The 24,574-nt window shown below is 40.3% G+C and overlaps 1 protein-coding gene across 3 annotated transcripts in view; it reads right to left on the bottom strand.

Annotated features, from left to right (window-relative positions):
* LPCAT1 (lysophosphatidylcholine acyltransferase 1) overlaps positions 1-24,574 on the bottom strand; it is a 212,434-nt gene that overhangs the window by 82,228 nt on the left and 105,632 nt on the right. For all 3 annotated transcript variants that reach the window (XM_032766723.2, XM_032766721.2, XM_032766722.2), the window contains exons 9-10: positions 20,448-20,530; positions 8,727-8,852 (exon numbers count right to left, since the gene is read on the bottom strand). In XM_032766723.2, the coding sequence (XP_032622614.1) occupies positions 8,727-8,852; positions 20,448-20,530 (209 nt within the window). The remainder of the gene's footprint in view (positions 1-8,726; positions 8,853-20,447; positions 20,531-24,574) is intronic.

Below are 24,574 nucleotides of genomic sequence, written 5' to 3'. Positions count from 1 at the left end.
CAAACAGGAAATGAAATTCAAAAGTTCACGGGGCTTTTCCTGTCTACCTGGCCAGTGCATCCGAGTTCAGATTGCTTTCCAGAGTGGTCACAATGGTGCTGTGTGGGATACCACCCAGAGGCCAATACTGTCGATTTGCGGCCACACTAACCCTAATCCGACATGGCAATACGGATTTCAGCGCTCCTCGGGGAGGAGTACAGAAACCGGTTTAAAGAACCCTTTATATCGATATAAAGGGCCTCGTTGTGCGGACGGGTGCAGGGTTAAATCGGTTTAAGGCTGCTAAATTCGGTTTAAACGCGTAGTGTAGACCAGGCCTTAATATATTTACTTCAACACAGTACCCTTATCTATTAAATTTGTAGTTGGAAACAGTATTACTCATACCAAAGTGCCCCCTTTGTTCTCTGCAATGTATTTTTTAAAATATTGCCCTCCCCTTTTCTCCTCCCGCAGGGGCAAATGTTTCAATGCAGCCCCCATCTACTCCGCCCCAGAGGCTGGTCCAGATTAGAAGGTGAAAAAATGAACTCGGGACAACATGTTTGTGAGCTCATGCAGTCCTCCCGCACTGATAGGGCCCAGCTGCATGCATGGAGGCAAACAATTGCAGAGTACCGTAAAGCATTACAGGAACACAGAAAGAGGAGGGAGGTGCGCGATGAGAGCAGGCAGGACGCTACGGTCAAGCTCATGGGGGAGCAAATTGACATGCTCTGCTGTGGATCTAATGGATCTAATGCGAGAAAGGCAGCAAAACCACAGCCTGCCATTGCAGCCCATGCATAATCAAACTCCCTCCTCCTCAAGTTCCATAGCTGAATTACAGGATGAGGAACTGTATCTTGAAAAGCAGTGGCAAAGATTGTGAAGATAATTTTTTTTCCCAAATACTTATATAACTATGCCAAATGGGACATTCTCATTGATGAGAAGAAATGTAACATTAATTGGCATTTCAGAAAGCTGGCAGAATGATTAACGATTGGAATGTTAAAACTGCTGGTTATAACCTGTTTAGGAAGAATAGAATGGGTAAAAGAGGAGAAGAGGATGGCACTCAATATTAAGACACCATTATCTGTTTTAGAGTTATTGATAACTCTTCCACAATATCTTGAATGCATATGGCTGAACGTGCTAACTAACAGAGCCCAGGAAGGGATGAAGGCCTACAGTTACCCAGGTCATTCTGCTTGAATAGTGGCACAACATTAGCACTTCTCCAGTGTTCCGGAATTTCCCTGATATTCCAAGGTTTATTAAAAATGAATATCAGCAGGCCAGAGAGCTCCTCAGCCAACACTTTAAGGTCTCTTGGCTGGAAGTTTTTCAGGCCTGCTCATTTAAAATTGTATATCCCTATCTGATGTTCTTTCTAATCCATTAGTAACTAAGTAGTATGTTAAAGTACATCATCCTCGTGTGATTAGCCTGACAGATCTTGGGCAAAATAATGAAAAAGTTGCTACGAGGTTTAATTGATAAAGAATTAAAAGGATGGTAATATAATTAATACCAGTTAATGTGATTTTATGGAAAGGAAGTCTTGTCAAACAACCTCTTTATTTCATTTTTTATGTGATTACAAGTTTGATTGATAAAGGGTAACTGCATAAATGTGTTAGCACTATACAATATGAATAATTAAATGAATTGTGTAAATGTAGTATACTTAGATTACTGTAAGGCATTTGACTCTAGCACCACATGACATTATGATTAAAAAATTAACACTATCAATATCAGTTAATCACACATTAAGTGGATTAAAAATTGGCTAACTGACAGATCCCAAGAAGTCATTTTCAATGAAGAATCATCATTGAATAGGGTTGTTTTTAAGGGGGTCTGCAGATACCAGTTCTAGGACTTTTGCTGTTTTTATCAATGATCTGGAATATGAAATCACTGCTGATAAAGTTTGTAGATCAAATTTCAACAATGACAGTGGAGTGGTAAATAATGAGGAGGACAGGGCAGTCACACAAGGCGATCTGATCACTTGGTAAAATGAGCCCATCCAAACAAAATGATTTTTAATGCAGCCAAATGGAGGGTCATACATCTAAGGACAAGGAATCCAGGCCATACCTACAGAATGGGGGACTCTGTTCGAGAAAGCAGTGATTCTGAAAAAGGGTTACGGGTCATAGTGAACAAGCAGCTCAATATGATCTCCTATGATCTCCCTTTTTGCCACAGCATCACAAATACATGATCCTTCGATGTATAAACAGGTGGTCATGAGTAGGAGTAGGGAAGTGATTTTAACTCTGTACATATCATTGGTGAGAGTGATACTGGAATACTATGTCCAGTTTTGGTGTTCACATTTTAAAATGGATATTCAACAACCAGAGAAGGTGCAGAAAAGAGCCATAACTATTATCTGAGGGCTAGACAAAATGCTTTACAGTGAGAGACTTACAGAGAACAATCTGATTAGCTTATCAAAAAGATCAGGGGGCGACTTGATTACAGTGTACAAGTACCTTTACAGGGTGAAAATACTGGCTATGAAAGGCTCTTTAATCTGGCAGAGAAAAGCATAACATGGCTGAAAGCTGGAATCAGATAAATTTCAAATCACAAATGAGGCACACATTTTTAACTATGAGGGTGATCTGTCATTGGAACAAGCCACCAAGAGATGTGGTGAACACTCCATCTCTTGATGTCTTCAAAGCAACACTGGATGCCTTTCTGGAAGATATACTTTAACCAAACAAGTTATTGGGCTTGATTTAGGGTTAATTGAGTGAAATGCAATGGCCTTATAATACACAGGAGGTCAGAACAGAAGATCTAGTGGTCCCTTCTGGTCTTCAAAATCCACGAATCTATGAAAACAGGGCAATTCAATGTAGCAGACAAAACTATAACATGATCAAGTGACAGGAATTCAAAGCAAGATAAATTCATACTGGAAATAAAGTGTAAATTTTAACTGGAACAACCTACTAAGGTATGTGGTAAATTCTACATCATTTGAAATCTTTATAATTAAGACTGGATATCTTCCTAGAAGTCATGCTCTTGTTCAACCACAAGTTTTTGGGCTTGATGTAGGAATTTACTGAGTGACATTTTAGGAGGTCAAACTACATAATTGCAACAGTCCTTTCTAGCCTTTAAATCAATGAATAAACTGCATAGTGACTGCACCTCAAGCAAGCGTATGTTGAGGGTCCCACTGCAAACTACAGTCCACTATGCAAAAAAACAGGATTGCAATCTTCCTATTAGTGGGGAAAAGCCAAGAATAGCTGAGATTTTCCATAATGTACAGATGCCATGGTGGATAAAAATCCATGATTTAAAAATAAATAGTTTTTTTTAAAATTTGAATCAGATTTTTTATTTTATTTAAATTATATTTTTTTCTTTGTAAAAATAAACCTGTTTAAAATTAAGTATGAATTCAATATAAAACATGATATGGCCTAAACTTATTATAATCTCTTAAAATGTATAAATAAAAAATAAAGAAATTATTGAGGGAAACATCTAACTTTTGAGGTTAAGCTTTATAAATATGGCACAACAGGTCAGCCTAAGTCACCAGGGAGACTGTATCATTTTAAAAAAACTTAAGCGAACAGGGACTTAAACTCCAGTCCCTTTCACTTAGGTGTATTTGAAACACATTTTCCAGGATGACTTGAAACAATCAGTTTAATTCACTGACTATAATTAATCCCTCTGTTTAATAAATAATTTAGTTATAAATGTGAAACATGTTTTGATAAGAAAAATTTACTTATCCAAAATATTTAAGGTTTTGTTTAATAAAAAAAAATGAATTTTATATGTGGTTTCTTGTTTAATTAAATTCCAGTTACCATCCTAAGGCAGCATGACCCAAATAATGAGCCAAATGTTAATTGTCTAATAAACAAGAAATATATCATTCAACATTTTCTAACATACTAAAACTGTACAAATAATAGGTATCTGAAAATATTAAGCCATATCATTGCTTAAATAAATGTATATAGTTACAGGGTACCACACTAGCTAGCAAAAAAGATGTCCCAAATATAGTATAAAGGCTCTATTTACTTGTAAATCAACATTTTTTAATGCTTATATCAATCACTGAGAATGCACCTTTCTTTAGAAAATAACTAGAGTACAAATGGAAAATTTGATTAAAACCAATTATTTAAATCAGTGCTTTCCACTTAGTGATTTAACTCAATCCATTCTGATAAACACCTAATTCAGGGAGTCTATCACCTTGATAGGCACCCAAAACAGGGAGTCACAGAGCCTCTGAAAAATCAAGGAAGAATGCCCATTTAGCAGAGTTTCATTGTTGGTTTTGGCAACAGACACTAATATCCAGAATTCAAGGGGACATAAATTGGGCGAACAGCTTTGAGGCTGATTGGTAGCTGGCTAAGCAGTCACAGAAGCCAAGCAATGTTGCAAGGAGACTAAAATGAGCCCTAGGATTAGCACCTGCATACTAAAGGAGAGGGGTTTACTTTGAGTACAAGTCAGCTCAGAGCCTTTAGGGATAAATTTGATGTGGAGAATAGAACGTTCCTGCTGACTCCCTGTAGCATTCTCTATTGTCCTGTTGGAGATCCTTTTAGGTGCAAGGTCTCTACAGAATAAGAACTTATCGTTACTGTTCTTCTATCGTCTATATTTCCTACACTAGAAATGATTTTCTCCTTTCCTTCCTCCTGTGTACAGCTGCTGGAAGATAAAGGATTAATTAGTGAAAGGAAATAATTAGAGTTGGAAAAGGAAACATGAGGTTATAGTCCATGCCTCCAGGTGAGGAGGCAAACAAGAACACTTGAAAGAAAGTTGCCAGATTGGTGTCTCAGATGATGAAAATGAACATGCGTTGGTCTGCACTTCTTTGGATTGTTATTGAGTAGAACCCGTCATCAGCATTGATGTATATTCTCTGGAATGGTGGTTGAAGCATGAAGGGTCATATTAATGTTTAGCACATCTGGCATGTAAATATCTTGCGACGCCGGCTACAACAGTGCCATGAAAACACCTTTCTCACTTTGAGGTGACATTGTAAACAAGAAGCAGGCAGCATTATCTTCTGCAATGTAAACAAACTTGTTTGTCTGAGACATTGGCTGACCAAGAAATAGGACTGAGTGAACTTGTAGGCTCTAAAGTTTTGCACTGTTTTATTTTTGAATGCAGGTTTTTTTTCTGTTTTTTTTCCCTACATAATTCAACACTTGTAAGTTCAACTTTCATGATAAAGTATCAGAGGTGTAGCCGTGTTAGTCTGGATCTGTAAAAGCAGCAGAGAATCCTGTGGCACCTTATAGACTAACAGACGTTTTGGAGCGTGAGCTTTCGTGGCGTTGAATACCCACTTCGTCGACGCCAGTTAGTTGGGAAATTTCCAGGGGCAGTAATATATGCTAGCAAGCAAGCTAGAGTAACGAGGTTAGTTCAATCAGGGAGGATGAGGCCCTGTTTTAGCAGAGAGGTGTTGAAACCAAGGGAGGAGAACTGGTCTGTTAATTGGCAGCCATTCACATGTTCTTTGTTTAGTCCAGAGCTGGATGGCTGTCAAATTTGCAGAGAACTGAAGTCAGCAGTCTTTGAAGTCTGGTCTGAAGTCTTTTGCTGCAGGATGGCCACCTTACGGTCTTCTATTAGTGTGGCTAGGGAGGTGAAGTGCTCTCCTACAGGTTTTTTTGTATTTGCCATTCTGATATCTGATTTGGTCCTTTATTCCTTTCCGTATTGACTGTCCAGTTGGCCGATGTAGATGCAGAGGGGCATTGCTGGGCATATGATTGGCGTATTATTACATTGGTGGATTGTGCAGGTGAATGAACAGTGTAGGTATGGTGATCTGGTTAGGTCCTAATGTTGTTGGTGATCTGGTTAGGTCTGTGATGGTGCATGCTATGGGCCCCGCATGGCCCCACAATATGCAATATTTTTAGGCTTGACTGGAACAACGCTTCCTCAGCTCTCGTCCACTCACGCCCCTTCTCTACCTTACATTGCTGTAGACATAGATGTCTACATTGATGACTCTTCATCATCTGGACCCCATGGGGAAGGAGACTCTAGAAAATTCCACATGATTTTCAACAACTTCCACCCCCCTCAACCTTCAGCCTGGACCAATCCACAGGGAGGGTCCACTTTCTATTACACCACGTGCAAATAAGTGATGGTCACATTTAACACCACCCTATTCGGAAAACCTTACCGACTGCGATGGCTACTCATGCTCAGCTTCCATTCCGGGCAATCACACGATCCATTGTCTACAGCCAAGCACTGAGGTACAACCGCATTCTGCTCTAACCCCTCAGACAGAGACCAACACCTACAAAATTTCACCAAGCATTTCTCAAAATACAATTCCGCACGAGGGAAATTAGGAAACAGATCAACAGAGCCAGACGTGTTACCCAGAGCTCTACTGCAGGAACAACAAAGAAAGAAAACCAACAGACTCCACTGGCCATCACATACAGTCCAGCTAAAACACTCCAACGCATTCATCAGGATCTACAACCATCCTGTACAAATTGATCCAACCATTTCACAGGTCTTGGGTGGCAGCAATCCTGCCCAACAGACAACTGCAAACCTGAAACGTATTCTCACCGCAACTGCACACCGTACCAATAGTAGCTCTTAGCTCGGAACCAATCCATGCAACAACCTCCGATGCCAAAACTCTGCCCACATATCTTAACCAGCGGGACACCATCACAGACCTAACCAGATCAGCATACCATTCACTGGTTCATTCACCTGCACGTCCACCAATGGTAATTACGCCATGCATATTTCCAGCAATGCCCCTGCTGCTATCTTAACATCGGCCAAATTGGACAGTCACTACGGAAAGGATAATGGGACATAAACAGATTATTCAGGGGAATGGCATATACAAAAACCTGTAGTGAGAGCACTTCAACCTCCCTGGCCACACTATAGCCAGACCGTAAGGTGGCCTCCTGCAGCAAAAGACTTTCAGGACAAGACTTCAAATGAGAAACTGCTAGGCTTCAGTTCGATCTGCAGATTTGACACATTAGCTCTGGACTTAAACGAGAGCTGTGAATGACTTTGACTGCAATTTACGCAAAGCCGAGTTTTCTTCCTCCGACTTTGTTTTCCACACCTTTACTGCAGAACAGGGCCTCCATCCTCCCTGAATATGATACTAACCTCGTTATCTCTAGACTTTGCTTTGCTAGCATCTATATATACTGCCCCTGGAAATTTCCACTACCTCGCGTCTGGACGAAGTGGGTATTCACCCACGAAAAGCTCACGCTCAAACGTCTTTTAGTCTATAAGGTGCCACAGGATTCTCTGCTGCTTTTTCATGATAAAGAGATTGCACTACAGTACTTGTATTAGGTGAATTGAAAAATACTGTATTTTGTTTTTTACATTGCAAATATTTGTAATAAAAAATAAATATAAAGTGAGCACTGTGCACTTTGTATTCTGTTATAATTGAAATCAATATATTTGAAAATGGAGAAAACACCCAAAATATATGAATAAATGGTATTCTATTATTAACAGTGCAATTAATCGTGATTATATTTTTTAATCACTTGACAGCCCTAGTGCTTACACATCAGCCTTAATCAACATTGGCAGAAGATAGAACCATAAGCTGTCCATAGCTGCTTTTTCTAGGCATGCTGGAAGAGGAGCAACCAGTTGAAGCACTGTGTACATTTGTTGTCTTATAATACAAGATCATCTGAGACTTGTCTGAAGTGTAACAAGTGTGGGATTTTAAAAATAAATGCAGTGAGATGATTCCAGGCACTTGAGGAAGACAGACAAAACACTAATAATATTGTTTAGCTAGGCCGCACCTTAACTAAGTAACACATCTCGGAACTATTGAGCAACAAGACATCCAGTGCAGCTCATCCTTTCCGTAAGTTGTGCCACCCAGATGTCCACTATTGGCACCCTCATATCCTTCTTTACTACCAGGGGTGGGCTGCCCGCAGCCCACTCCCCCACACAGTGACCCCAGCATTGTTTGCTGCGTTCTGACTGCTATCCCCTTGTATGAAAATTAAGGGAAGAGGGGTTGACTCCTTGCCATACAAGACATTAGGAGCTCCAATTCCATTTCCCACTTTCTTTAGGAGATGCCTTCTAATCTGCAGTGGAACTGGACCCCCTATCAAATGAGTATTCACATAAGTCATCCACCAAGTTGTGACAACATTAATTTTACAATCTGACCAAACCCACCAGTTCCTTGGGCTGCTCAGGAGAAAATGAAGCAACCCTATACTGTGTCAAGGTCAATATGGCAGTGCGGGAAAAATTCCTTCCCAGTCTTCCAAAAGATAACTAGGATGATGCCCAAAACCTGGAAATCCTGCTCTCATCCCAAGAGGAAGAGCTTTGTTCAGGGTGCAGAATGACACCTCAGACACGGGGAAGGGCTTACAAACTGACAGCTGATGGCTCAGGAGCCAAAAGACTAACAGTGCAATCTTCTGTCCTTAAAGGAGCGAAAGATTTTCTTTCACCTACTGGTCCAGACAAAACCTCTCCAACCTTGAAGGGTGCAAGGAGGGGACCTCTAGTGAGGTACTTCTTGAAATATACATTAGTGCTTCCTGTTTGTAATAGAAAATTCCATTTTCTACTCATTTGGGTAACTAAGACAGTTGCGTTTGTATAAATGTTAGTAACTAAAAATAATTTTATATGCTCACCCAAGGCTTCTCACAAGCTTTGCAAATTCTAAAAGGCAGGTGTTTGAAGGCAGACGAAGTTGTCCTTCAGCCAAAGCTAGCTGGCAGTCTTCAAATGTGTAGTCTGTTACTGAAACTTCCAAGGCCCTTAAGTAAAGAAACTCAATACAGTAAATATAATCTCTTTTGATACACACAAATCTATCGTTTACATACACACACACACACCCCTACCCCTTTTATTACCTTGGCTGAGTACAGCATTAAATCCTATACAAATATATCAAAGGAAAAATTTTAAAAGTGAATAGCCAATGGAAAAAATGCTCATATAAAAAACAAAAGATACATTCTATAGAGACCTGGTGCAGAATGTTTACTTTGACTCTTCAGATACAAGTCCATGGAGATACAAAGAAAAGAACACTAAGGATAATATAAAAGGGGAACAAAAATAAGGAAATAAAACTCACATAAAAGCTTCCTGAAGTATGATCGTGGAAAAAGTACCACTGACCTACAAGGTCCCAGAGCCTGAGCTCCAGCCCCAGCCCAGATCTCTACACAGCAATGAAACAACTCCACAGCCCGATCCCCTGTGAGCCCGAGTCAGCTGGCATGGGCCAGCCATGGGTTTTTCTTTGCTGTGTAGACATACCCAGAAACTGAGGAGGGTGGTGTCCTAAGGTGAAATTAACACAGGAAAACCAGAGACTGTGAAATTTGACCAGGAATCCCAGAGCTGAGGTAAAATTGATGCAGGCTCCTTACTCATAGGTGAAACTGACAAGAATGCTTGTGAAAGTGATGATGGCAGCCTATGAGAAGGCAACATCTGCTGTTTACGATTGACAAAACATTACAAAATGGATGCAACAGTGGAGGACCTCAATATAGCTGCTTGGCAGATTTCCTCAGGAAAACTGTATTTCTCCCTCCCTTCTCACTCCCCAAAAAGTTAAAAATAGGTCTTGGAGAGAAAGCTTTTATGTTAAGAAGAAATGTTTTCTCTCTTATAAGAATTAATAATTGCTTCTCAGATACAATAGGCAATAATTGCTTTTGAAGCTTAGAGACCTCAATTCATGCCAGCATAGGTGATTAAAGAAACACCCATTTTTTGAAAATACTTTTTCTGCCTAAGTAGAATTTTATAGCTCAACAGATTTGATTGATGCCACCTTACTTCCTTAGGAGGATTAGAGCAGAATGAAGACAATGTAATCTCTTGCTTTAGATGATAAGGTAACACTGCTTTAGGAAGGAATGCAAATGTTCTCCAAAGAACTACATTGTCAGGAAAGAAGTCAAGGTTTTCTTAAAGGATAAAGGAAGCAATTCATTGGATCTTCCTTGCCCAAATTATGACCCCAAAGAATGCAACTTTAAGTGACAAGAACAATAAAGTACCCACCATTGATTTAAAAGATTATTTCCTTAAACATGCCAGTTCCACGTTAAGCGTCCAACTAATAACAAGTACTTTAACAGGAAGAGTAAGTTTTGCCACTGCTTTGATGGATCTGAACATGAGAGGGTGAGAAACTAAACTCTTATTTTGGATGAATGGAGGGCCTCCCGCTAAGGCAGTCAGTATAAGGACCGATAAGATGCCATGGCTCAGATATTTAATGAAGCCATCAAATAAGAAGTAAATTTAGGTTGGCATATACTGATTTTGCAGTGAGGCCACATTCAGATAAATTCATCGAATTCAGGTAGACAGAGTCACATGATGAATGAGAACCCTTTCTGGAGGGGTCTCATCAGGATATACATTATGAATAGCTAGTAATGGGTCTGCTATGACCAGGGGCAGCTCTAGGGATTTTGCCGCCCCAAGCAGGCCAGGCAGGCTGCCTCCGGCGGTTTGCCTGCGGGAGGTCCACCGAAGCCGCGGGACCAGCGGACCCTCTGCAGGCAAACCGCTGGAGGCAGTCTGCCTGCCGCCCTTGCGGCGCCAGCAGAGCGCCCCCCGTGGCTTCCTGCCCCAAGCACGTGCTTGGTGTGCTGGGGCCTGGAGCCGCCCCTGGCTATGACCAATGGAACTGTGCTGATTAGGGCAAGGGGAATAATTTTGGCTGGTAGGAGGGGGCTTACCCCAAGTAACTCAAACATGCCTGGAGAGTATCCTTTGGCCTACTTCCGTTGCATGACAACAGACCCTAACTTTTTTCCATAGACTTCTAGATTTTCTCTCCTGAGGGACTAAGGCTTCTGGTGGCCAAGGTCTGGTGTCAGCAGACACTCTCAGCACCCAACACCACCTCTTCAGAGGGACATGTGATGGCTACAACTCACAGATGCAAGAGAAAGAGGGAGGGAGGGGGAAAATCTAAGGTCTGGAGTCCAGCTTGTGATGGGTCAAGATGGGAGAAATGCATTGGTAGACTGAACCCAGAGCGTACATAGTGGGAGCAAATGGGTGCTAAAACTCTGATCCATCAGTACCTATGGGAGTGGCTGGTCTATAGTCTTTCACACTTACAATGGATTGCCAATGATTGGAAATTAACTTCTAAACCCTATGAAATTTGCTCAACATTAGAGCTAACAAGAGGAATCTAACCAACGTTTTTATGAAGTACAGGAATCCATGTGACTAATAAGCAAGCAGCAATTGCTATACACAAATTTTAATATTCCTGCCTCCAGTGGTAAGGAGAAGCAGATGCCCAACAATTCCCTGGACAGGCAGAAGGCAAATACATGAGAAATTGAAATTGCAAGTGCAACCTTATTTTTTTAGTTACATGAACATAGAATCATATAATTGTAGGACTGGAAGGGACTTTGAGAGATTATCTAGTGCAGTCCCCTGCACTCATGGCAGGACTAAGTATTATCTAGACCATCCCTGACAGGTGTTTGTCTAACCCACTCTAAAAATCTCCAGTGATGGAGATTCCACAACCTCCCTAGACAAGTTATTACAGTGCTTAACTACCCTGACAGTTGGGAAGTATTTCCTAATGTATAACCTAAACAGCCCTTGCTGCAACTTAAGTCCTTTGCTTCTTGTCCTATCCTCAGAAGTTAATAAGAACCATTTACCTGCCTCCTCCTTGTAACAATCTTTTATGTAGGTGCATCTGCACCAAAGGATGAGTTATGGCATGGTTTCCAACACCTGGGGTCCCGTCCTAATTCACGAGTGCAAAGAGGAGAAATGGGGAAGATTGCATGATGTGGAATCACTCCACATGCCACTGTAACTTTAGTAACAGATTTGCATGTCAAGCAGTTCCTTGAAAAATACTTACAGATGTGGGGACCTGCATGAGATAACCCCTAAGCTTATTTATCAGCTTAGATCTAGTAGCTGCCACCGGCAAATAGTTTAAAAGAACTTTCATGGAAGAGTCATTTGGAAACTCTGTCTTCCCTCAAATATTTCCCCAGTCTTTATCCTCCTTTTCCTGGCAGGACTGAGACTGATTCACCTCCCACCAATTCCTGGTGAGCCCAGATTCAAAAAACCCTTGGAACTTAAAACAAGGAAAAAAAAAATCAATCAGGTTCTTAAAAGAAGACTTTTAATTAAAGAAAAAGGGTGAAAGGAATACCTCTGTGAGATTAGCATGCAAGCTACCCTCACAGACAACAGATTTAAAACACAGAGGATGTCCCTCTGGGCAAAACCTTAGTTACACAAAGGCCACGTCTAGACTACGCGCTGTATCGGCGCGTTAAAATTGATTGCTCGGGGATCGATATATCGCGTCTCATCTAGACGCGATATATCGATCCCTGAGCGTGCTTACATCGATTCCGAAACTCCACCAAGCCCAACGGAGTTCCGGAATCGACATGGCGAGCCGCGGACCTCGATCCCGCGTGGTGAAGATGGGTGAGTAAATCGATTTTAGATATTCGACTTCAGCTACGCTATTCTCGTAGCTGAAATTGCGTATCTAAAATCGATTTTACCGCGTAGTGTAGACCTGGCCAAAGAAACCCAATTTGATTCTCCCTCTACGCAAAAAGTCACAAAAGAAAATAAACATAATCTAATACATTCCTTCTCTAAACACTTACTACTTTTAAGAAATGTTAGATGGCTGATTCCTGGTTACTTCACTCTGGCACAAACTTTTTTGAACAGACCAAAGACTGATTTCCCTCCTCCCTCTTTGAAAACATCTTGTCCACCCATTGGTTCCTCTGGTCAGGCGTCAGCTAGGCTATGTGAACTTCTTAATCTTTCACAGGTAAAAGGGGAATTAACCCGTAACTGTCTATGACAACTTGCCTATAATTGGCTGCAAAATTTGCTCATGTATAACAACAAAAAACACTACAAAAAGTAATTGTGTTGATACTCACCCCTTCTTGTCACCTGTTGGGAATGGACCACATCTACCCTGATTGAATTGGCCTCATTAGCACTGACCCCCTGACTTGCTAAGGCAACTACCATCTTTTCCTGTGCTGTATATTTATACCTGCCTACTGTATTTTTCACTCTATGCATCTGATGAAGTAGGTTATAGCCCGTAAAAGCTTATAACCAAATAAATGTGTTAGTCTCTAAGGTGCCACAAGGCCTCCTCATTGTATTAACAAAAAATAAAAGCAGGTAACACATTTAATAATGTCGGGGGGGGGGGGTAAGGATTAAACATTCAGAAAATACAAGAAGGAAAAAAAGCCAAGAGAAAACAGGGAGCAAAATAGGAGCTGCAATTTGGGGGGGGACTTATCACAAAAAAAATTAGGAGCCACTTGCCTAAGCAGAGCTTCAACAATAACTCAGTCACTTGGATTTCACTGAAGTCAGAAACTTGCAACCTTAAATAGTAAAATACTTCATTTTATTACATAAAACTAGAAGTACAAGAATTCCAAGTGTCTTTAAGTGTAAGTGTAACTAAAAATAGGGGAGAATTCAGTAACATTAGGAAGGTTTTAAAATTAAAGTAACAGACAATAGAATTACAGAACCAGTTTCTCCTCCCTTGGTTTTCACACCTCTACTGCTAGAACAGGGCCTCACCCTCCCTGACTGAACTAACCTCGTTATCTCTAGCTTGCTTGCTAGCATATATATACCTGCCCCTGGAAATTTCCACTACCTGCGTCTGACGAAGTGGGTATTCACCCACGAAAGCTCACGCTCCAAAACGTCTGTTAGTCTATAAGGTGCCACAGGATTCTCTGCTGCTTTTACAGATCCAGATTAACACGGCTACCCCTCTGATACTAGACAATAGAATAAATAACCCAATGAGTTTGAAACAGGTATCTTACTCCATTTCTAATTTTAAAAAATTACTGCATCACAAGCCCTCCACTAAATCACAGTCATTTGCACTGGTTTCCATTCAGACAAAGCCAGATAGGAACTATGTCCAAATGTTGTCCAAAGACAATGGATTATCCTCACTGGGGACTGTTAAGAGTGGAGAGAACACTCTGCAAGGGATAAAAGGACAGAAGAATGGTGAGCTGTCTTCCTGGAGCAAAAACAAGACATCACCAAGAGACTGGCGAGGAGCATAAAATCAGCAGGGAAAGCTCACAAACGTATGAACAGACGACCAAAGTGGCGGCCTGACAAATTTCTTGGAAGTCTGCCGAAGATGCCTGCACCCAAGTTGAATGAGCTGTCATGACTGCCGGCGGGGGCACTTTTGCCAGCTCATAGAAATAGCGGATGCAGGCTATGATCCAAGATGAGATTCTTTGGGCTAACTTATGGAATGGCCGTGTTCTGTCAATGTAGAAGGCCAGTGCCTGTCTGAGGTCCAGAGTATGCAACCTGCACTCCTCATCTGATGCATGAGGCTTCAGACAGAGGATCGGTAAGTAAATGTCTTGGCCAGTGTGGAACTGGGAAATTACCTTGGGCAGAAAAGCCGGGTATGGATGCAGCTGGACCTTCTCCTTGTAGAAAACCATATAAGGTGGCTCTGAAGTGAGCGCCCTGATCTTGGACACCCACCAGGCTGAAGTTCCAGGAGAGAAGCAGAAGGGAGCAGGGAGCAAAGGGTTCAAAGGAGGAGCCCATGAGCTTTGAAAGCACAAGATTCAGTTCCCATGGGGGAACCAGGTCCCGGACATGCAGGTATAGGCATTTAGACCTTTCAGGAATTGTCCCATCATGGGATTGGTGAAGACCGACCTGCTCTGAAAGCGGAGGGTAGAACACTGTAATGGCTGCCAGGTGTACCTTGACCAAAGACAATGAGGTAAGCCGCTACCGGCACCATACATTTTGTGAACACCCTGGAAGCCAAGGACAGGCCAAAGGGCAGCCATGAACTGGAAGTGGCACCTAGCCACTATGAGACGCAGGAAATGTCTGTGTCCTGGGACTATGGAGACATGGAAGTAAACATCCTTTAAGTCAAGAACTGTGTACCAGTCCCCTAGATCCAGATCCACCAATTTCTTTAACAAACAGAATTTAGTAGAAGGCTTAATTTGTTGTCCAATCACATGTGCATCTGAATACATTATTATTTAGGCCAACACCTGTATTCTTTGGTGCCTAATTTTAGGCACCTAAATCCATATATAGGCACTTAAAAAAGCAGCCTGTCTTTTGAAGATGAGAAATCAGAATTTCCATCAATTTTAACTTGTCATGGGCCACAAAATAGATTGAAATCAATAAGAAGTGCATGTCCCTAACACTGTTAAAAATGTCAGGCTATCTTATTTAGCTTTATAGGCATCTAAATCCATATTTAGTTTTCTGCATATATGTCGAGGACCAAAATGTTATCTAAATATAGTTCCCTAATATGGATCTACATGCCCACCTTAAGGCATCCAAGTTTGAAAGTTTGTTTTATTGTAAAATGTCAACTTTAATCAAGTTTGAAGACTATTATTCACTTAAATAGTTGAAATGAATACTACAGTGCCCCATATCTCCAACTTAGGCAGCAACCACTTCCCTCCTTTCAACCTCAAACATCAGGATGTTAACCTCAGTTTCCCCCTTCCCTGCTGAAACAATCCCAGAGAACTGCCCAGCTATCAATTTCTGGTTTATTTAATGTCTTACCTTCACAAGTTCCTGTGACAGAATATACTCATGTTCACTCCCTACACACCTTTGTAATAATGTTTGTACAAAATATGCCTTGTGAGGTATTTAAAAACTCAATTTGCTGGTCAGTACTGTCCTGTTAAAATGTGTGTGGCAACATTGTATGTGAAGTTATAAGACTCCCTTGTATGGTGTTAACAACACATGCTCCAAACTCCATAGCTCTGCCCAGGCACAAGCTGGGAAACACTTCTGTCCTAAACAAAGGAATGTGTACTTGCCTGAACTCATTTAAGTAGTGAAGGGAAGACAAAGCAAGTTCAACAGGTGAAAAAAATTAGCAGGGAATATCCTTCCACACAGACTCTTTGGCTCCTGGTTCTCAGCTGGAAATGTTTTTCAAGAGGGGAACTGAAACTATAACAAGGAGGGACAAACACCCATCGGCACCTTTATCTCTGTCCATCGCATTCAGTGCCTCTGAAGAGACAAAGGAAGCAGCCATTTGATGCTAGGGGAGAGTCCTGACCTAAAAAGTCTGGTCAGTGAGACTGTGCTTTGAATCAAATATGATTTGTTAAGTTAGGCACCAGTAAGCGGTTTATCTTTGCATTTCTTGTAACCTTTCTAATTTATATGCCTCATTACTAGTACTGACTTAAAATCTCTCTTTGTAGTTAATAAACTTGTTTTATTGTTTTATCTAATCCAGTGGGTTCAAGTTGAAGTGTCTAGGTAACTCCATTTGGGCTAACAAGTTGTGTGCATATTATTCCCTTAAAGGAATAACAGACAACATATTTGTATTGTCCAGGAGATGGCAGTGCCATACAGGACATACATTTCTGGGGGAAGATCCTGGACTGGGGAGGTTATTGGGGCTCACTCTACAGCATAACCAGGGCTGGCTGGCTGCAGCACACACAGGGATATAGCTGGGAGTGACTTACATGCAGGAGGCTGTTTGTGAGCAGTCCATGCTCGAAGCTACAGCAGCAAGGCATTGTAAAGGGCAACCCAGGTTACAGGGCAGAGGTGACACAGTTGCTCATTAGTCTGGACTGTACCCTGTTATTTCACATTTCCTCAATAATCTAACAAGTTTTTCTGTCTCCTCATAGCAAGGCACCTGACAATTCCTGCTGCCCTCTCCTTCACAGAAAAATCAAACCAGCTCCTCCACCTACTGCAAACGCATGTCTAGTTCTCACAGTTACCAAACTTGATTAATTTCTCCTGAAAAAACTGGTTGTAAGCTTAAAACAGGAATCAAAGGGCTCGGCTACACTTGCGAGTTAGAGCGCATTACAGCAGCCCGGGCGCCCTAGCTCACTACCCGTCCACAATGGCAAGGCACATAGAGCACTCTGACTCCAGGACTAGAGCGCTCCTGGTACTCCACCTCGGTGAGAAGATTAACACTTGCTGTGCACTGGCTGAAATGCCCGGGCGTTAGTGTGAATGAAGTGTTGCATTACTGAGCTCTGATCAGCCTCCAGAAACATCCCATAATCCCCTTAAGTCAAGTGGCCACTCGTCATTGTTTTGGAATCACTGCAGGCATGCCAATATGCCCTTTGAAAGCTCTGTTTCTGACAGCCAGTATGCTTATCTGCTCCAAGACAAAGCAACCATTACTGTGGAATGCTGTGTGTGAGAGAGAGGTGCAGGGGAAGGGGATCTGCTGCTGTCTGAACTTACAAGACAGCATGCTAACATGCTCTCAGCCCCCCAAAAACCCACTCTCCCCCCCCCATACGTTTTCGTAGGCTAGAACCCACTTTATCAGATGCATGGAGTGGAAAATACAGGAGCAGGAATAAATACATGAAAAGATGGGAGTTGCCTTACCAAGTGTGAGGAACTCCCATCTTTTCATGTATTTATACCTGCTCCTGTATTTTCCACGCCATGCATCTGATGGAGTGGGTTCTAGCCCATGAAAGCTTATGCCCAAATAAATTTGTTAGTCTCTAAGATGCCAAAAGGACATTGTTTTAGCAGACAGGTATACACTCTTGGGCACGTGTCACAGTAAAAATCTCCTAAAGGAAGTTTAGGGAGTCGGAAGAGATGTAGAGACTGGAGAATACAGACATACTGGTTTAGGGGCAGCTGCAATGTGTTTAAAATGGAGAAAGGTGTAAAGGGGCCTGCAAAGTGCAGAGAGGAGGAAGATAGAGGAAAATAGCGGGGGTAAAGGTAGACAGGATAGCTTGAGGGAAAGATTTAGAACCCATTTAAAATACATAATCCATCATATTGTGGGAGAGAACTCATTTATAGCATGGTAACTTCCCTGACAATTAACCGTGGTCTTGTAGTATAGATACCTTAAACTGTGCTAGAGCCTTTGAACTTTTGCAGGATTGTTGCACAAGTGAAGAATATGGTTAAATCACAGTTCACAGCTGCCTATGCTTGTAAAACCAAACTATAATCAGTTTGGGGGAATGTATAAAATTGGGATCCCAACCCTGTAATTTTAAAGTGCAGATTTCAAAGAAGGGAGAGATAAACATCAATTGGTTGGAAAATTAAAAACAGAAGAAAATGTGAAGAGACGAAAGAAAGCAGAAAAAACAAGGAAGAAGCAAAGCTTATTGATTCATATAAAATTAGATGTCAAAATGTTGCAATACACACATACTGTATGATTGCTTCTTTAAAATCACATCAGGGGACTTCAGGGACTCTGTTGCAGAGGGTGCTTCAGAGACCGAGGCTAGTTCCTTTGTATGGAGATGAGGTAAACTTAATTTGATTTGGTTTGATTTCCACATTCTTGATGCTGGATATATAAATATTTATATACAATTTTTAAAGAGTTCACTTGCATGTGTGAAAACGCAGATACATGTATTTGAACTTTTACAACTTTTGAAGCATTTACACCTCTTCAGGCATTTGATAACTGCTTCAAGTATTAGTGCTTGCAAAGTATGCATCCAGGTATCAGCACTTAAATTTGAACACAAAAAAATGTGGCTGGATTAACTCCCCTTCAAGTATTACATCCTTGATACAAGTATGTGTGCCTGATAGTTACCTTAATACGGTATTCTAGCTACATACAAGTAGGAACTGACTAACACAGTCACAAAGACTGTGTTCTGGGGAACATCCTTGACAAAGGTGGAATTGAGCAAGGGGAAGGAGTCTTCCATGGGATTAGGCAACATAGTTAATACATGCAGCAGAGGAGAATCTGTATTTCCCAATGTCATTTACAGGAGGCAAAGTAGACAACAAAGTGGCACTGGAAGGGGAAACGATAAAGTAGATGCTTCTCCTCTCATTCCCTTCTCCAGGACTAGTGAGAAACAGTGGGGAGAACTGTTAACCAAGCACGTATGTATGCCAGCCCTCTGTGCTGGCATACATACGGTTTCACAGCTACATTATCAAATGACATTTCAATAGCTGTCCCCACTTCAATTTTGTTTAATAAATACATCTTATCGTAAATATACTATGGTTTTCTTATACTTATCTCATGGAAAAGCATACATTTTATGGCAATTATATAGAAAAATCAGTTTTCATTTTTTTTTGTCTAGTTAGAAATATATACAACCTTTAAATCAGTATTGAGTATAAATTCTACACACATTCATATGTCAACTTAAAGCAACAGTTTAGAAACATTTAGAACACATCCAGTATTTGGATAAATTTTTGAACTTCCTTAAGGAAGTCTGAGTATAAGCCACAGGAAAAATACATATCAGATACATTTCTATGTTAGCAATACTATCAAACAAGTAATCACTAAAAACATACATCAATACAATCCTAAGACCAATTATTTTCTTTTCATATATATATATGTGTGTATATATATAAATAAAATAAGGACATAAAATATCCTGTTAAATGTAAATTACAAGGTTGCTGACCAAATTAAGATAAATATATAGAAAGTAAGACAGGTATTACAAGTTTAAGTCAAAAGAAACACTGGACTATTATGACAGGGAAATTATGTAAAAATTATAAGGTGCTATGTGTGTATTGCTGCAGTGGTACAAAAGAAATAAGAAATAAAAAGAAACTTGAGAAAAAAACATGTGATTGTGTACCTATACTATCAGTGCATAAACATAATGGAACAGTGTTAAAGTTTGTGCATGTCATGAATCATGAGTCCTTAACTGTACAACATTATTTGCCTTTGGAAATAGTGTTTCCCATTTAATCAGTATTATATCATTAAGAAAGACTGAGCTCACTATCATGAACCTCTTTTTAGATTTCTGTATTTTTACATTTGAAATAATGTCAGACAGAATAATTATACGTACCTTTATAATCCTAGGTGTACCCTATTTTTTCCTCAATTTTTTAAAAAAAGTAAATTATCTTACAAAGCTTAAACTTCAAGTTATAGTCATTATTTCTTTTTGCTAAGTTCTTACACCATAACAAAATGTGGTAAGTACCATGTTAAGATCTGAGGTACGTAGACAGCTAAAGGAACTACAGTAAAGGCAGTATAGTATTGCTATAGTACTTGCTTTCTGCCAATCATTGCAGTTTCTTACTTTTCTCAAATAATAAAACACATTAGAAAGAAAAAAGTTAACAATATGTAAAGTTTTAAATACATCATTATGAAATATAACCTACATTTACCTGGAGGCAAGCAAATACTGATAAACTTCAATACTTCTTTTTGATACCAAAGTGAAATCAAGCATCTATTTCTAGTCTATAATCCAATATATTATCAGCATACTTACTCTGCCATTACACGTCTGACATTATTTGCATACAACGATGGGTTTTTCTTTTCCTCTTCTGAAGGTATATAAACAGGTAGGAACTGTACATAGAAAACTAAATTATAGCACAGTATTTAACATTTAAAAATATTTGTATTACAGCATTACAGTGAAAAATAAAACAGAACTGCTTCTTATATTTATAGGACTGCAACAATACTATCAAGGTGAAAGCAATCAAAAATAAAATTTAGAAAATTAAATCTTCACACTCTGAGCTAAGAAAAGCCACATCAGATGCTATGGATGACCATACAGCTATGACTCTGTTTATTTCTACCTTACAGACACAGAATAGTGATGTTTGATTTTCTCTTCTGAGTTGGGGGCAGGAAGATATGTTTTCCCAAACTCAATGATTCTCCATCTTCATTCTGTACACCATTTCATAAGAGAACATTTGTTTTATGGACCCTGCCCATACCTCTAATCCTTCAATCTCCCATTATCTGGTTCCTGGTTTGTTTGTTCCTGGCTGTGTGGATAACCAGGAAGAGAAGTGACCACACCAACAGTGGTAGTGATCCAAACATTGTTTTGAGAACTTAGATGGTTTTAATTCATTAGGTATACTTACTGGTTTCATTATCTATTTTAGGATTATATACTGCTGTTTATCCTAACATCCAAACACCTTTCACATAAAACAGATTAGGAATAGTGAAGATTTTAGTGGACATCATGGAGTCTCTGTTTTTTCTCCCTTTTTGGGTACTGTGACCGAAAGCACCACGTATTCACATCCTCCTCACGACTGTAATAATCTTTGTACAAAAGATACCTTGTGAAAACTAACTCGCTGGCCAATAATATCATGGTGAAATGTATATCAGAGCACATGTAAAGTTATGAATTCTCCTGGCTTGATGTTCTTAGCACATGTTCAAAACCATGCAGCCCTACCCAGGCAGAAGTTTTCTGAACAAAGAAATGTGTGTTGACCTCAATTTATATACACTGCATATACTCGTTCATTGTCCCGTTCATCTATAAGCTGAACTCCCAAAATGGATAGGTAAAAACAGCAAAAACTGTATGACCCATTCATAAGCCAACCCTATATTTCAGGTGTTGGAAAACTTTGGCTCCCGGCCCGTCAGGGTGAGCTGCTGGTGGGTCGAAACATTTTGTTTACTTGGAGAGTCTGCAGCCATGGAGCCCCTCAGCTCCCTGTGGCTGCGGTTTGCCGTTCCCAGCCAATGGGAGCTGTGGGAAGTGGGGCGCCATTTCCCGCAGCTCCCATTGGCTGAGAACGGGTGAACCACAGCCACAGGGAGCTGAGGGGCTCCATGCCTGCCGACGCTCTAGGTAAACAAAATGACTATGTATTAGATATTCAATTCAATGATTCCATAGAGTTCAAAATCATCAAATTTTGGTGTAGACCCATTTATAAGCCGACCCCCACTCTTTGATGCATCACTTTTTTACCAAAAATATTCGGCTTATGAACGAGTATACATGGTAAGTAGTAAAGATGGTCTGTGAGACAGCAGGCAGATGAAATGGCATTTGCATTTCACCAAACACAAGTGAGAAGAAAGAGCATGGGAGTCTCCTTCACCACCAGATTCCATGTCACCTTCTTTACTGTTTGAATAAACTTTGCTTCGAGGGTAACCCTCAGAAGAATCCACTTAAAAGATTAACCGGACTATACGAGAAAGTGACAGAAAACCCCAAATTCCCTCTCTCTCTTTCATCTAAGACAACAAAGGAACCAGCCCTTTGATTCTGAGGGGAGAGCCTGACATAAGAATTTGGTCAGCCATGTTGCTGGAAACATATGGTAAGGATTTTACCTTTAACCATATTTTGATTATTAAGTTTTAGCTATGAAAAAACATTTCATCTTTATTTTTCTTGTACCTCATTTCTGACTTTAATAGCTGATACCGGAATTCACTTAGAAGCCTATCTTCTTTTGTTAATAAATTAACATTTTTTAATCCAAACCAATCCAGTGCTGTGTTTAAACTGAACTGTTTGGGAATTCCAATTAAAGTGGCAAACTGTTGAAGGGCAACTGTTTATATCTGAACTATCCAGGACTGGTCAAGTAGTAACCAAGGCTGGTGGAAGCCAGAGTGTGACCGGTGTGTTGCTGACAGGCTGCTGGACCAGGGTGGTAGCTATACCCAGTCAGTGTGTGACCTGCATTATAATAGGTTTTCTGTGAGTGTCTCAGGTTGGGAGCTACAACATCAAAGCATTGTGAGGTACCCAAGGTTGCAGGGCAGGTGGTGACAATCCCTCACTTATCTGAATTGCAACAGGTGTCTAATCATGAAAATTTAACAGCATGACAAAAGAGTATTAAAGTGCCTTATGAGAAAATGACTTGCTTGTCAGAGGTATATAATTTATGACCAAAGTATCTTGTAACACCTGTGCTCTGAAGGTATATCATCGGATTTCATTCTTGAGCTACTGGTGCAGTAAACCATAAATTTTCCTCACACAAAGTTTTCTGGGGATCTCTGTGGTACTGGTAGCTATAACCTACAGTTTTCTTACTATTCATTAGTACCTCTTCTCTTGCTAAAATCTTCTAAGTCAATTCCTTTATCAGTGAAAAGCAATGGCTCCTAAATTTCAGTCAATTCAAACATACCAAAAAATCCAGATGTATGAATAAAATTTCAACTTTTAAAGAGAGTGGGAGGCCTGTGATATGCTGGGTCAACTTCTCAAATCCACTGAGGCTGCTGATATAATGTGTTACTAAAGCTGACTTAAGCCAGCAAAGGGACACAATGAGAAATTTATGGCAAGCAGAGTTAAGGACAATAAGGAGGTTGTATTTATTTATTTTAAACTATATCAAAAACAAAAACAAATCTTAACAACGGTGTTGGTCCATTCCTACACAGACATAGGAGAATTGTCAATCATAATGCAGAAAAGTCAGAAGTGTTCAATAAATATTTCTGTTCTGTATTTGTGACAGAAGCAGAGGTATATAGCATATGAAGAAATACTTTTCATTCTAACAGTAATTCAGTCTGACATTAAACAGCAGCCACTAATAAGTTAGACACATAAATCAGCAGGTCCAGCTAACTTGTACCCTAGAACTTTAGAAGAGTTGGCTGAGGAGCACTTTGGATCATTAATGCTGATGTTCAGCAACTATTGGAACACTGGGAAAATTCCAGGGGACTGAAAGAAAGCTAATAATGTGCCAGTATTAAAAATGGGTAAGCAGGAAGATCTGGATAACTACAGGCCTGTCAGTCTACTATTAATCCTAGGCCAGCAGTTCTCAAACTGTGGGTTGTAACCCCGTTTCAATGGGATCACCACGGCTGGCATTAGACTTGCTGGGGCCAAAGCCCAAGCCCCGTCAAAGCCAAAGCTCACCACCCCAGGCTAAAGTCTGAGCCCTATCATCTGAGGCCGAGCTCTTGGGGTACTGGGGCTTGAGCTTTGACCCCCTCCTCCTAGGGTGGCAAGGCTCAGGCAGGCTCAGGCTTCAATCCCCCGTCCTGGGGTCGTGTAGCAATTTTTGTTATCAAAAGGGGGTCACAGTGCAATTAAATTTGAGAACCCCTGTCCTAGGCAAAACAACAGAGCAGGTGATATGAGATTCAATTAATAAAGATTTAAAGGAGGAGAATATAATTAAATGCTAGTCACTATGAGTTTATAGAAACTAGATCTTTTCCAACTACCTTGGTATCTTTTTACAAGATGACAGGTTTGATTGATGAAAGATAATAATAATGATGTAATATATTTAGACTTCTATAATGCTTTTGACTTGGAACTATAAGACACCTTGATGAAGAAACTAGAATACAAAATCAACATGGCACATATAAAATGGGTTAAAAGCCAGCTAACTGACAAGTCTCTAAATGTTACTGTAAATGAGGAATCAGAGATCCCCACAGCAATCGGTTCCTGGCCCTACACTAATGTTTTTATCAATGACCTGGAAGGAAACAAAATCATCACTGATAAAGTTTGTAGATGGCACAAAGATTAGTAGACTGGCAAATAATGAAGAGAACAGGTCACTGATATACAGTGACCCGGACCACTTGGTAAACAGGACACAGGCAAACAAGTTATTTCAATAT

Source organism: Chelonoidis abingdonii, chromosome 2, assembly GCF_003597395.2.
Source record: "Chelonoidis abingdonii isolate Lonesome George chromosome 2, CheloAbing_2.0, whole genome shotgun sequence".
In the NCBI taxonomy this organism is placed as follows: Eukaryota; Metazoa; Chordata; order Testudines; family Testudinidae; genus Chelonoidis; species Chelonoidis abingdonii.
This window is presented reverse-complemented; position numbering and strand designations above follow the sequence as displayed.